Here is a 15,111-nt window from a genome sequence, read left to right as displayed (position 1 = left end):
TTATAAATGGTATTGTTTTCCTGACTTCCTTTTTGTCGTTCTGTTTATTGATATATAGGAATATAATGGATTTTTGTACATTTGTCTTGTATCCTGCTACTCTGCTGAATCTTTCTAATAGTTTCAGTAGTTTTCTTGTGGTGTCTTTTGGATTTTCTATGTATAGTGTCATATCATCCGCAAATAGGGACAGTTTTGCTTCTATATTACCAATGTGGATGCCCTTTATTTCTTTTTCTTGCCTTATTGCTCTAGCTAGGACTTCCAGCACAGTGTTAAATAGGAGTGGTGATAAAGGGCATCCTTGCCTTGTTCCTGTTCTCAAGGGGAATGTTTTCAGCCTCTCTCCATAAGAATGATGTTGGTGTTGGTTTTGTATAGATGCCCTGCCCTTTATTATGTTGAGGAATTTCCCTTCTATACCTATTCTATTGAGAATTTTTATCAGGAATGGGTTTTGGACTTTGATGAAATGCCTTTTCTGCTTTGGTTGAGATGATCATGTGATTATTTTATTTTATTTATGTGGTAGATTACGTTGATTGATTTTCTCATTTTGAACCATCCTTGCACACCTGGTATGATTCCCACTTGGTCTTGGTGTCTTATTTTTTTGATATGATGCTGAATTATATTGGCTAGTATTTTGTTGAGAGTTTTTGCATCTATATTCATGAGAGATATTGGTCTGTAATTTTCTTTTTTTGTAGTATCTTTGCCTGGCTTTGGTATCAGGGTTATGCTGGCTTCATAGAATGAGTTTGAGAGTATTCCTTCGTTTTCTATGCTCTGAAATAGTTTGAGAAGAAGTGGTGTGAGCTCTTCTCTGAATGTTTGGTAGAATTCTCCAGCGAAGCCGTCTGGGCCGGGGCTGTTTTTTTGCTGGGAAGTTATTTTTATTTTTATTTTTTTTAAATTACCTCTTCCATCTCTTCTCTTGTTATGGGTCTGTTCAGATTTGCTATCTCAGTTTGTATTAGTTTAGGTAGGTAGTGTGTTTCTAGAAATTTGTCCATTTCCTCTAGGTTCTCAAATTTGTTGGAGTGTGGTTTTTCATACTATTCTGTTATGGTCCTTTATATTTCAGTTGGATCTGTTGTAGTGTCCTCTATTTCATTTCTTATTTGGGTTATTTTCATCCTCTCCTGTTTTTGTTTTGTCAGTTTGGCCAGTGGTTTGTCGATCCTTTCAAAGCACCAACTTTTGGTTTTGTTGATGCTTTCTATTGTTTTTCTATTCTCTATTTCATTTATTTCTGCTCTGGTCTTTATTATTTCCTTTCTTCTGGTGTCTGCGGGCTTCTTTTGCTGTTCTCTTTCTCTTTGTTTGAGTTGTGTAGATAATGTTTTGATTTTGCCCCTTTTTTTTTGATGTGTGCATCTATTGCTATACATTGACCTCTGAGAACTGTCTTTGCTGTGTCCCAAAGGTTTTGGTATGTTGTGTTTTCATTCTCTTGATTCTAGGAATTTTTTGATTCCATCTTTGAGTTCTTCTGTTACCTAGTGGTTTTTAAGCATGGTGTTATTCAGTTTCCATGTAATTGACTTTTTTTTCCCTTGCACTTCTTGTTGTTAACTTCTGCTTTGATAGTGTTATGATCAGAAAAGATATTTTGTATTATCTCAATGTTTTGGATATTGTTGAGGGTTGCTTTATGGCCTAAGACATGGTCTGTTCTGGAGAATGTTTCATGTGTGTTGGAAAAAAATGTGTACTTTGCAGCTGTTGGGTGGAGTGTTCTGTATATGTCTGTGAGGTCAAGTTGGCTGATTGTGGCCTTTAGATCTTCTGTATCTTTTTTGAGTTTCTTTCTAGATGTTCTGTCCTTTACTGAGAGTGGTGTGTTGAAGTCTCCTACTGTTATTGTGGAACTGTCAGTTTCTCTTTTCAGTGTTGTTAGAGTTTGTTTTATGTGTTTTGGAGCCCTGTCATTGGGTGTGTAGATCTTTGTTATGGTTATGTCTTCATGATGGATTGTCCCTTTAGTCATTATATAATGCCTTTATTTGTCTTTTATGGTGGATTTTGTTTTAAAGTCTGTTTTATCTGAGATCAGTGTTGCCACTCCTGCTCTTTTTGGTAGCTGTTTGCTTGATGTAGTTTTTTCCATCCTTTGATTTTTAATAACTTTGTCATTATTTGTAAGGTGTGTCTTTTGTAGACAGCATATTGATGGTTCCTGTTTTTTTTTTATCCATTCTGTCACTCTCTGTCTCTTTATGGGTGCATTTAGGCCATTTAAGTTCAGTGTAATTATTGATAAGTGTGAGTTTATTGCTGTCATTTTGTAGTACTTTTTTTTTCGTGGTGCTGATGTTTTGTTTGTTCCTCTTACTGTCAAGTGCTGAATTCCTTTGTTTGTGGTGTTTTTTATTCATTTCTTTTGTTTTTGTAGATTTTATGTTTACTAAGACTTTATTTTTCTTCTTTATTTTGAAGAGTAGGTTTGTTAGCTTTCTTTGTGGTTACCTTGAAATTTACCCTTATCTTAAATGTATACATTTTTATTTACAGCTGCTGCTGAAGGAAAAGGGAAAAGTGGAGAAGACTTTTTTCAAAAGGTAAGTCACTTTTTACTTTTGCCTTGGTGACAATTAAGGGAAAATAATACCTTTCTCAACAGCTACGCTAGAAACCCCTTAGACCACCCCTTCCATATGAAGGAGAGGGGAGTAAGGGTTTGATAACATAGCTGGACACACTTAAGGCAAAGAAAAGGATGGTAGGGCTTTGCTCCAAAATCCTAAAGGTCTATGCTGTGATGCACCAATAGGAGTCTGCCAGAGCCACCAAACAGCATCTGTATCTGCCACTGATGGTTGAAGCACCATTGGATCAGCCAAATCATATGGGCCAAGTGGCAGACTGGATTGCATGGCAGCCTGAACCTTTTGCAGAGCCTTCTCTTATTCTGGGCCCCAGTCGATACTGGTAGCTTTTCAAATCACTTGATAAATAGGCTGTAGTAGCACACTCAAATGAGGGGTAAGTTGCCTCCAAAATCCAAAGAGACACACCAGGTGTTGTACCTCCCGTTTAGTTGTAGGAGGGGCCAGATGCAACAATTATCCTTCAGTTGAGAAGGAATATCTTGACATGCCCCACACCACCAGTCCCCTAGGAATTTCACTGAGGTGGAAGATGCCTGAACTTTTGTTGATTTATTTTCCTACCCTTTAGCATGCAGATGTCTTACCAGTAAGTCTAGAGACATTGATACTTGATCCCTACTATCATCAATGTAATGGACCGGTGTGACGTCTTGTGGAAGGGAAAGGCTTTCATGATCCCTGTGGACTAAATTATGACATAGGGCAGAAGAGTTAACATACCCTTGAAGTAGGACTGTGAATATGTATGCTGGCCTTGCCAACTGAAGCCAAACTGCTTTGGTTGGTGCTTCAAAACAGGTATGGAGAAAAAGACATCAGTCAGATCAATAGCTGCATAGCAGGTACCAGAAGATGTATTAATTTGCTCAAGCGATGAAACCACATCTGGAATAGCAGTTGCAGTTGGAGTCACCACCTGGTTAAGTTTACAATAATCCACTGTCATTCTCCAAGATCCATCTGTTTTTTGCACAGGCCCAATAGGTGAGTTGAATGGGGATGTGATTGGAGTCACCACCCCTTCATTCTTCAAGTTCTTAATGGTGGCAGTAATCTCTGCAGTCCCTCCAGGAATGCGGTATTGCTTTTGCTTTACTATTTTCCTAGGTAGGGGCGGTTCTAATGGCTCCCACTTTGCTTTTCCTACCATAATAACTCTTACTTCACTTGTCAGGAATCCAGTGTGGGGATTCTGTTAGTTGCTGAGTATGTCTATTCCAATTATGCATTATGGAACTGGAGAAATCACTACAGGATGGGTTTGGGGACCCACTGGACCCACTGTGAGATGGACCTGAGCTAAGACTCCATTAATAACCTGACCTCTATATGCCCCTACTCTGACTGTGGGCCACAGTGATGTTTTAGGTCACCTGGAATTAGTGTCAGTTCAGAGCCAGTGTCCAGAAGTCCCCACAAAATCTGATTATTTCCTTTTCCCCAGTGAACAGTCACTCTCATAAAAGGCCGCAGATCCCTTTTAGGGAAGGCTGGGAGAAAAATTAACAGCATAAATTTTTGGCAGTGTAGTGGGGTCCTTCTTCAAGGGGACCTGGTCTCCCCTTCATTTAAAGGGTTTTGGGCCTGTAAACTGGCTCAAGTCTGGGAATTGATTGAGGAAGTGTGACACTATTCTGGCAATTCAAGTTTGACTGCCATTTGCTTGACCTAGAATTCTTCCACTTGTACAGATCAAGTAAATATTTAGTAGATTTCCTATCTGTTTTACTCCTAGAAATGCTGTGACTAAGTAGCCAATGCCATAAGTCCATACGAGTCGGACTGTTCTGATTACTGCTTTGATTCTGTTCTCCATTACAGTAACCATGCCCACCTTGTCTTTGTCAGTTAAATGCTGCCACTTGTCCCATACTACTACGGGGTCCAATCAGCCCCTTTGTAGTTACCAAATGAAATGAAACCCATTGCCATAGAGTTGATTCTGACTAATAGTGACCCTACAGGACAGAGCAGAACTGCTCCATAGGGGTTTCCAGAGAGCAGCTGGTGGATTTGAACTGCCGACCTTTTGGTTAGCAGCCGAGATCTTAACCACTACGCCACCAGGGCTTCCAACTTTCAAGGTGGTTCCCACTGTCAAATCTTACATAAAATAGAAATCGTAACAGTCTTCAAGGATGCTGGGGCTCCCTTCACAAATTTGTTCCTTACTATTAGAGTAAAAGTCATGCCCTCTGGGCACTCCATGGCTGGGTCTGTGGGTCTAACCTGATAAATCTACTCTAACATGCCAATTTCTCTAAGCCTTTGAGTACCTTCTTCTACAGCGTACAAGGGCAGGTCTGGCATTTCAGCTTGATTTAGTGTAGGCCACTGCTTAATCCATACTTCAGTGAACCAACCAAATAAACTTGTAAACCTTTTTCTAACCTCTCAGTTTGAAACATGGAATGAAGAATCTGTCGTTCGTGAGCCCATATAAATAAACTTAGACTGATCCAACCTTACGTTCCTTGCACTGTTACCCCACACCCTTAGTAGCCATTCCCACACATATTCCCCATGTTTCTGTTTGTATATATTAGAAAAATCAAGAGTTCTTTTGGAGTGTTAGTGTATTTCCTTCTGGGTCACACTTTATACTTCACCTCTTGGGGCTCACTGAGACGTAAGTCTAGTTTTAGGTCCAGAAGCAAAACTAGGTGGTGTGGGCGGGTCCTGGCGAGAGTCAGTAATGTCTTGTAAGGTATCTAACTCAGGCAGTGCACCAGGAAACTCCCCAGGTACTGTCCCATGAGATATCTCAGACAAAGTGGGTTAATCTCATCAGATGAGGGTAGAGGGGCTAATGATTTTACTGGTGAGGGTGGCTTAGCAGACAGAGTAATCTATTCAGATGGAAGTGAGAGGGCTAGTTCTGTTAGCAGGAGTGATTCAACAGAAGTTAGGTGCTCTGTGTCCCCAGCTTACTGATTATCTGCCCATATGTCGCTATCCCAGGTTACAGGATCCCATTTCTTCCCAATTAATGCCCTCACTTTAACTTCAGACACCATTCGAGGTTGGGAATTCAGTTGGGAAGTCACTGTCATGATAAACTCTAGGTTTGGTTTTTGGCAACATCGGCTCTCTTACAGTAAATAAGTCTTTCTTTCAGGGCACAAATGACAGCTTTCAGGTCTTCGATGCGGCACTTGAGCTGTAACTGAATCTTTGAGCTCATCCCTGTCTTTTACCACATTGTCTAGCGAAAGTGGGACCAACCAGTCAGCTTCCTTATACTTCTCATTCTGACAAATTGTAGAAAAGTATCAAATATGTAATCACCCAGAGCCTTGTCTCTCACAAATATTTGATCCATTGGTGGTGATATTTTGCATATTTGTATTGCAGTCTTATGCCATGGATTAACAGTGCCCTCTTTACTTCTGGAGGCAGAATCATCAACACTTTTAAGAGTAGCCAGACTTGAGAACCAATTCAGAATACTCATGCTTATGATTTTGTTCCTCTAGAACCACTCTCAGTACCAAATGTCTTAGTTGGGTTCTCTAGTGGGGCAGAACCAGTGAAGCATATATATGTAAATATATGTATATCTAGAGAGATTTATTTCAAGGAAATGGCTCACGCAGTGTTGGAGGCTGGCAAGTTAGATATCCTTGGGTCAGTCATCAGGCTGGAAGCGTCTCCTGACTCATGTGGTTGCAGGGGCTGATGAAAAATCGGCATGTCGGACTTCCGGCTGCTGGCTCACAGGGCTGCGGGAGCTGGTGAATCCCAAAATCTGCAAGTCAGACAGCAGGCTGCTGGCTCAAGTCTCAAGAACTGGACATCAGATGATGACAAGTTGGATGCAGGATTGAGAGAGTGAGAGAGCTTTGCCAGAGTATCCATATATGTTGGATGCTGGCCATACTCCTAAGGAAACTCCCATTACATCAGATCACAAAATGGAGGATAATTACATGTATGGTGCAATTGATTATTGATTGATTACTTTTGTGTGGCCTTTCTTGGCCATGGTTTTGTAACTCCCACCCAGGTGATTGGGTGGGATTGTGTAATAGGTTAATCCAAGGGGATTGGTCAATTTTGTCTTAAAAAAGAGCCAATTCCAGAGCAGAGGGGAGGAGCCCACCACCAAGGAAGGACAGACCTGGCAGCAGGAAATGGCATGGTGGGCTTCCCGGCCCACTGAGAGAGAAAGATGAGTGCCTTTGGGCAGAGACTGAGGGCCAGGGAGAGGCGTGCCTGCAAGCATGGCTGGGAAGAGGCTATCCTGATGGAAGAGCTGTATCCTGAGTGTTCCTGAGCCTGAATTGTAACTGTTAACTTACCTTATAATAAACCCCATAATTGTGAATGTGGTCTGTGAGTTCTGTGTTGCCATTGCAATGAATTATCAAACCCAGCAAAGAAGTAGAGAGTACTGTGTGAGGGATGGTTGGTGTCAGAATTAGTAAAGATGGCAGAGAAAGGAGACTTGTCTGGCCTCCACCTCATGGGAGTCAGTCTTGTGCTGTTGATCTTCGTTCTTCTTCCCTCTTGTGGGGGTGGAGGAGGTCAGACACTGCCCCACACCGTTTTTACAACATAATACTGAGAATCATGGCCTAGCCAAGTTGGCACATAACATTAACCATCCCAATGTTCTTCTCTTCCTTTGGGTTTATTGTATTAGTATAGTGTCCTTGTCTTGAGATCCAGAAAGCATGCGTGGAGGAAACAAACATACAGATGTCCTAGAGGAGGGGAAGAGTGCCAACAGCAGCAACTATAGATGGTGTTAAATAGTGCTTTAGAAGGTCATCCCACCTTTGGGAAAAAACCTATGTCCAATCAGAGACAATTTTTACAAGCCTACTCATTCTCTTGGCTTCTGTGTGATCTACTTTTTGTCAGCTCCATCATTCATCTACATTACCTTCTAAGGGTATTAATAGCAAATGTTTTTAGAGCTGATACTTGTATTACCCCCTTACTCATTCTGAAAATATGTATTTACCACCTGCTGTGTGCACATACTGGAGAGACCAAAATGAACAAGGCGTAGACTCTGCTGTAATAGCGTTTGTGGTGTCTGAGGATATAGTCATATAAATAGATAGCAGGATAGTCTGAGGCCATAGAGGGTTGAGCACTTAACTAGGACTTCAGGAGATTGGAAAGGACTTCTTGAGGTCCTTAGGAGAGTAGAAGTTAGCCAGGTGAAGAGGTAGGCTTGGGTGGGTTGGGAGGACATTGTAGGCAAAAAAACAGAATGTCAGAAGGCTCAGAAGTGGAAGAAAGCATGTGGCATTCACATTTCACACATTTGGCTGACACATGATGTATGAGGGGTTCGTAGTGCAAGGTGAAGTACATTATCTATATGATCAAATGCCTTTTTTGTATGGGGGGTGCTTTCCCTAATGAGATTTAAATTAAAAAAAAAAATTAAATGCTGTTCTGGCCAAACAGAATGTGCCAGACTACCAGTTTTCCAATCCTGCTTTAGATTCATGCTGTTGAAACTCATATGCCATTCCTGAAGCCCCTGATTTGGCATTAACTGACATTGGTAATATCTAACTTTGGCCTGGGCATTTCAGAACTCAGTGGCCCTGCCTATTGTTGGATAATGTGAACACTACCTGCTAGAATTATGTTAAAAATCGTACTTCATCTTTTTCCTGTATTATTTAAGCCTTTATTATTATTATTTTTGTTAGTGTCTACATTTACTTCATATTGAAGATTGGCTGTACATGCCCATCTGAATCAGGAACATTATTAGTTTGTGATTACATAGGAGAACATAGAACTAAGTACTGTGTAAAGTCAGGCTATTATAGACACAAGAAAATGTACACCTGACCATCTTTGTCAGAGGGAAAGGGTACAAGGTTCAGAGCACTGAAGAAGCCCTTTGACCTATGCTCCCTCCAAGCAAATAGAGGAGGGAACTGGAGAGAGATGCTACTGGTGTGGGTATGTGCCCATGGATTTATGTCAGGACAGGATGAGTTCTGGGTTTTCCAATGGCTTAAGCTCTGATGGCCCCTAGGAGGAGGGCTTAGCAGCCCATAACAGGCCAGCCCCCAGCTCATCTTTAACAAAGGGTTGGGAGCAGGGGTAGAGAAGGGCACACGACACTGGAGAGATGACGTTTATGATTCTTCCGCTAGTCACATCACACCCTGAGGACTAAATCAGATTTGCCTTTGGGGCTGCTCTTCTCTAGGTAATTTCAGAGGACTTCCTGACTCCTACATGTACCCTCACCTGCAGTCTGATGTTAGATGGTGACTGAGGCTTTCCCCCCATAATTAGAAGTAAAAGACTTTTAATGCAAACGCTGTTTATAGTAGTGCCTACTGAAATCAACTCACCCAATGTAGAATCAGTTCATCATGAAATATAAATGACTAATACCAGATTCCTTCTTCCTCTCCCAGTTGCCCTCCACATTTTGAGTCAGGGAGTGGAGAAGAGGATAAGTGACTGTGAGCGTCCTATGTGGGGCAGAGTTGCTAACAAGGGAAGAAGACAGAAAACAGCAGAAATCACAGATTTGCCTTGGGTTGGCTATGATGATACAAGTAGATTTTATCTGTGGAAGGATATTTTTTCATTCTTCTTTAACTTGTATATAGGTATAAAAAGCAAACTGTTTGGCTTTGGATGATACAGAGCTTTTCAAAGCTGAATCAAAAACACGGTGTATGTGATCATAAAGGACTTTCATTCTTATAAGATTTCCTAACATTTATCACTCTTTGTGGACCTGTATATACATTCCAGCAGTTTAAATAGAAACACATGTTTGAATCCAGGGACACGTGTGCATCTTACAAACAATGAGTTGGAGTCACAGATTCCATTTTTGGTTAATAAGATCTCTGAATAACTAAATGGGAAATGTTTTAATCTCCCATTAACTTATTTAGTTCTATAGAAAACGTCTTCTTGATAGACAAGTGTCCGTGTTAGATTTGGATCCCTATCCTGGAAAAAACGTATAATTTAATAAAAGGCAAATGTTCCCAATTCCAGAAGAGTAATTTTCAGTGTTTTGAGCAGACAGAAGTAGACGTTATGGTTCATCTACAGTAGAATGAAGTAATGGAGAAGTATTGATTTGCTATGGAACTTTCTTCTAATCACCCATATTCCAATTTTACATAATGACATTTTGGGAAATATTTCAGAACAAGCCATAGGCACATTGCTGCTCATTAGCATCTTTGGAAAATACCTTTCTTCTCCCAGAGTAACTGAAATCTGAAGGATCTATATACTTACTATTGGAATTTTTTTTTGGTTTTGACTCTGAGATGTATATCACAAACCAAAATTAAAACCTTATTTAGCTGAGTTTAAATTTGATTAAAAGTTTTTAGTCTTCTAAGTCTGAAAGAATACCTTACTCAACTTTGTAATAGCTCTCTCTAAGGAGGAGATTGGTGCAGGAGTATGAAACTTTTACATGTTACTTTGTTTTTCTTTGTACTGTAAAAATATGTATAATCATAATGATATGATTATAATAATTATACTAAATAAAATTAAAGCAATTATACTTGTTAAATTTTTTAAATTTGTTTATTGTACTTTAGATGAAGGTTTACAGAACAAATAGTTTCTTAATTAAACAGTTAGTACACATATTGTGTTATGACATTGGTTAACAAACCCACGACATGTCAACATTCTCCCTTCTTGACCTTGGGTTCCCTATTGCCAGCTTTCCTGTCCCCTCCTGCCTTCTAGTCCTTGTCCTTGGGCTTTTGTGCCCCATTAGTCTCGTTTTGTTTTATGGGCCTGTCTTATCTTTGGCTGAAGGGTGAACCCGGAAGTGACTTCATTACTGAGCTAAAATGGTGTCCGGGGGCCATACTCTTGGGGTTTCTCCCGTCTCTGTCAGGCCAGTAAGTCTGGTCTCTTTTTGTGAGTTAGAATTTTGTTCTTCATTTTTTCTCCAGCTCTGTCCAGGACCCTCTGTTGTGATCCTGGTCAGAGCAGTCTGTGTTGGTAGCCGGGCACCATCTAGTTGTACTGGACTTAGTCTGGTGGAGGCTGTGGTAGTTGTGGTCCATTAGTCATTTGGACTAATCTTTCCCTTGTATCTTATTTTCTTCATTATCCCTTGCTGGTGAGACCAGTGGAGTATCTTAGATGGCTGCTCACAGGCTTTTAAGACCCCAGACGCTACTCACCAAGGTAGAATATAGAGCATTTTCTTTATAAACTATGTTATGCCAGTTGAGCTAGGTGTTCCTCGAGACACTGGTCCCCACAGCCCTCTGCCCAGCAGTTCGGTCCCTCAGGGAGTTGATGTTTCTATGGAGTTTCCATGACCTTGCTTTGTATAAGTTGTGCTGGCTTTTAATTTTTTTGAAATTAAAAAAGTAAAATAAAAGTTTAGAAAATCTTCTAGAATGAGAATTGGTAGATTTCCACAAAGAGTTTAAATTGTAATTTAACGAATAGTGATATCATCAAATATATTGTCTCATACGTGAATCTGTAATAATAGTTGTTCAGTTTACTGTAAACTTAAACTTCTCTTATTGAGTCACTGTAACTGTTCCTTCTGGAGATCTACCCAGTTTTCTATATACTGACTTACTGCATGTGCTTGAAATCTTTTATTTCCCCTGAAACCTTATTAGTTAGGGAAAAGATTAAGCTATAAAGGTTCTTACAGAAGAGAAACCCAACAATATAGTGGCTTGAAGAACAAAGTCACTTATTTTGCTCTCATGTAACATTCTAAGGAGAGTAGTCCAGGTTGGTCGGTGGCTTTGCCCCATGCTGTGTTTCAGGGGCCCGCATTCCTTCTAAAACATAGCTGTGCTGTCCTTTAAGGCATGGACCTCGCCTGTATGGTTAAAGCTGGGTCACCACCACATCCAATGTGAGCTGTGGAGAAAGGGAAAAAGTGTATGGAGAAGGAGTGTTGCAGTCTTCAGGCTAGGCCTCAGTGCGACATATGTAGCTTCTTCTCACATTTCCATTGGAGGAAACTTAGTCACATGGCCTTACCTAACTGTTGTGGTGGTGGTGGTAGGGGACTGGGGAAGAGGATGTGACATTTGGAGGGAAATTGGATTTTGGAGGCTCTGTCCACCAGAAGTCAGATTGTTAGGAAAAAATATATATGTAGTCAAAGTGTAATGTCTTCATGTGGTATTTGAAACCTTTTAATGGAGGAAATGATTCTGTAGAAGAATTTATTATAATTTCCAACTCACTGTAGTTTATCATTTTTTGATTTAATTTGATCTACACATTTTAACTGCAGGAATGTAGTATTTTATACCGAAAACTTTTTCTTATTAAGTAATTTCTAAATTGTCTATAATGAATATGTAGTTGACATTTAAAAAAGTCTGTAATCCCACCTTTGAAAGAGAGCTACTCTTGATAGATACTTAGTCTTTCTTTTATGTATTTTCAAACTACATGTAAAGTAATTTCTAATATTCTCTGATTGGCTGATGGGATTACAAATTAGACTATTTGCAATGGATACACCCAGAATGTTTTTCTGTATTAAAAGTTCTTCAGTAATTGAACTTTTATTCTTTGGCTCCATCTACATGGAGGGAACAGATACAACTTTGTCAGTATTCTTTCTAGTTTTCCCTCTATCCCTCATGGCAACTCTGTCTAATTGAAGCACATGAAAACTACCAGGTTTATTACAGTTCTTGGGCAGTTGTTCATGGCTTACTCACTGTCTGTCCTGTTTCCTTTTAATCAGTTTCTTTTGTTTCCTCTTGTGAAGTGATAATGGCCAGATCTTGGAGGGGAAAATGTGTTACAGTATATTAGGTGGGGATGGGTACAGTGATTGTTTTACAAACGTGACTCATCAAAGCAGCCAAATGCTTTAGGAGTCTGTAATCCCTGTGACTGAAGAAGACAAAATCCAGTCAGCATCATAAATGAAGAAAGCTAAGTTTTCCATTGTATTGGATTATGTACAACATTTCTTCCCAAAGTACACATCACAGATTTTAAATGTTGGAATATTTTATACGCTTATAATATGTTGGACATTCATTTGGAAAACTGACCTGTAAGCTTTGCTTTTCACAAGAGTTAATGGTAGGACTGACATAGATGAGATATGACTTGGCAGCTCATGTGGTGTATTTTTTATCACCCCTCAGTTTTTTTTTTTTTCAGGCAAACAGATTACTTTCGGCATTTTGAGACTGAAAACTAGCAGGTGTTGTCTTCTGGGGAAAATTTTTGGGAGAAATAATTGGCTCCCACTGTACCTCAAAATAAGGAGCCTGGATGACGTAAGTGGTTTGCAGTTGGATGCTAACCTAAAGGTTGGCCGTTCGAACCCACCTAGCAGCTCTGTGGAAGAAAGGCCTGCCAAACTGCTTCCATAAAGATTATAGCCAAGAAAACCCTATGAAGCAGCTGTACTCTGGAACACATGGGATTTCCATGAGTCAGAATCGACTTGATGGTAATGAGTGGGATAAGTGTCTCAGAATGAGTGCATTAGGTGGTCCTAGATGAGGACCACTTGGATCTTTTTATTGAGGGGAAACTTCTATGTACTCAAAATTGCTTCTATTCTATCCACTTGGTCATTATTTTGTATATGTTGAATTAATCATGTTCCCAAATATAATAGAAAAAAGTTCGCATTTAATTTTTTTAAAACTTAATTCAGTTCACTGTAGCCCATGGGTATGCTTTTTCTAACACTGAATCTTTATGCTTGACTATAAAATTATTAAATTTGACTAACATAAAATTATGATATTTCTAAGTTTTAATTTTTAGTATTTTTCTCAGTAGGTAATATGTTCACATGGTTCAGAATACAAAAGGTACGAAAAGTCTATACAGTGAAGTCTCTATTTGATGTCACAGTAGTTTCTGAAGGTTCACCTAGAAGTTTGGGCAGCATTACACTGTTGGTCCCAAATGAGGAAAGATGTTTGCCAATGCATGTCATCACTGATGGACATTTAGTCCTTAAAAACTAGCAACCAGTCACACTGAGTTCTTATTACTTGTTACAAGTTACGGCCCAGAGAGTATGTTTAAGTGTGAGAATCTATGCTCATGGTTCTCCTCGCCTACTGGCTAGATAGGGATAACTGTTTATAAAACTTAGAAAAAAGAAAGGTTGTCTGGTCATTTTCTACTAAGCTGTTAAAGAATCAGTCCTATTTTATATCTTAGGATTTGTTATCCATCTTCTATCGAGTCTAGTAGTTAAGGGTTAGTGAGAAAAGATTAAGAAAAAGACTAAGTGGCACGCCCTTCATTCATTCTTCTAGCCTTTCCTTGTAGTCATTTGAACACAGGAAGCCTGTGTGTTGGAGCTCTCGTCTTTTAACATGTTGTAGAGTCACCTGCATCAGATTGCACCACAATGTTATGTACTTGGTTTTTATTTTGGCAGCCATTTCACACAACTGCTTTATGAAAACCACATTTGCTGTTTTATTCCTTTTTCTGGAACCATGGAAGCAGGGATATCATTGAGATTCTTTTAAAGCGTATGTTTTGATAGCAGTGAATGTAACCTATTTGTTACTAAGATTTTAAAAGTGAATAATAACGATCTTAATATCTGGTGTAAGCTTAGTTGTTCATTAAAATGATCTTCACTTTTCTTGAAATCAAACCAAAAACAGTGGACTATGTGGAAAATAAAAATTAAATTTATGAAAATTGGTATTTTAAGAAGGGACACAAGGCTGGACTTTGGATTAAATACTAATTTATAATGCACTCAGGATAGAATGGCCATGGAAAGCCCTAGGTAAGGAATTTATTGGTGGTAGTTTAAGAAGGCTTTTATCTTATTTTGTAAAATGCTCTCTTTGAACAAATTATGTGCCTACCTTAATTCTTGCAGTTGTCAGCATTTCCATTATTTGAAAATTATCGTGAGATACAAACTTGCTGTATTTAAGTTCATATTAAAATTTCAGAACAATTTCAGTATTACACAGATAAACCAAAATGACACTAATAAATTGATAAATGCAAATTTTAACATTTCTGTGTTGGTCAGAAGCAGTTTGGAGATAGTGGCATTAAATATTTTTGTGAAAAGATTAATTATTTCCAATCATAGGAGCTTTGTATTTGCTTTGGTTGTGTGTATGTGTATTTAATTGTGTCATTTGATTGTCATGTGATTCAAATTGTTTTTACATCTTAAAGGGGTATAAGATAAATTCAACTTAGTATATACATAGAACATCAGAGATGTGTCTGAAGACTAATATATAAGAATATTCACTGCAGCTATATTTATAATAGTGAAAAATTAAAAATAACCTAAATGCTTAATGTAATGTTTGAAATCTGATATATCCAAACTTTGGATTACTGTGTAGCTATTAAAACTCATGTGGCATCAGTACTGCCACGTGAGTATCAATATTACAACCAGAATACTGCATACAATACTTTGGATGTAGCCTGACTAGTACAGTTATAGTAAGGCCACGATATCCATGAGATAGATATGATCCAGAGGTAGTTAAAGATTATATAAGCT

The 15,111-nt window shown here is 39.0% G+C and overlaps 1 protein-coding gene across 1 annotated transcript in view; it reads left to right on the top strand.

Moving 5' to 3' along the window:
* BICC1 (BicC family RNA binding protein 1) overlaps window positions 1-15,111 on the top strand; it is a 350,793-nt gene that overhangs the window by 101,384 nt on the left and 234,298 nt on the right. Inside the window, exon 2 of the mRNA XM_004369872.2 lies at window positions 2,518-2,564. Coding sequence (XP_004369929.1) covers window positions 2,518-2,564 — 47 coding nt within the window. The remainder of the gene's footprint in view (window positions 1-2,517; window positions 2,565-15,111) is intronic.

This window comes from Trichechus manatus, unplaced genomic scaffold, assembly GCF_000243295.1.
Source record: "Trichechus manatus latirostris isolate Lorelei unplaced genomic scaffold, TriManLat1.0 scaffold00007, whole genome shotgun sequence".
NCBI classification, from domain to species: domain Eukaryota; kingdom Metazoa; phylum Chordata; class Mammalia; order Sirenia; family Trichechidae; genus Trichechus; species Trichechus manatus.
The sequence above is the reverse complement of the archived record's forward strand: the minus strand, read 5'-3'. Positions and strand labels throughout refer to the sequence as shown.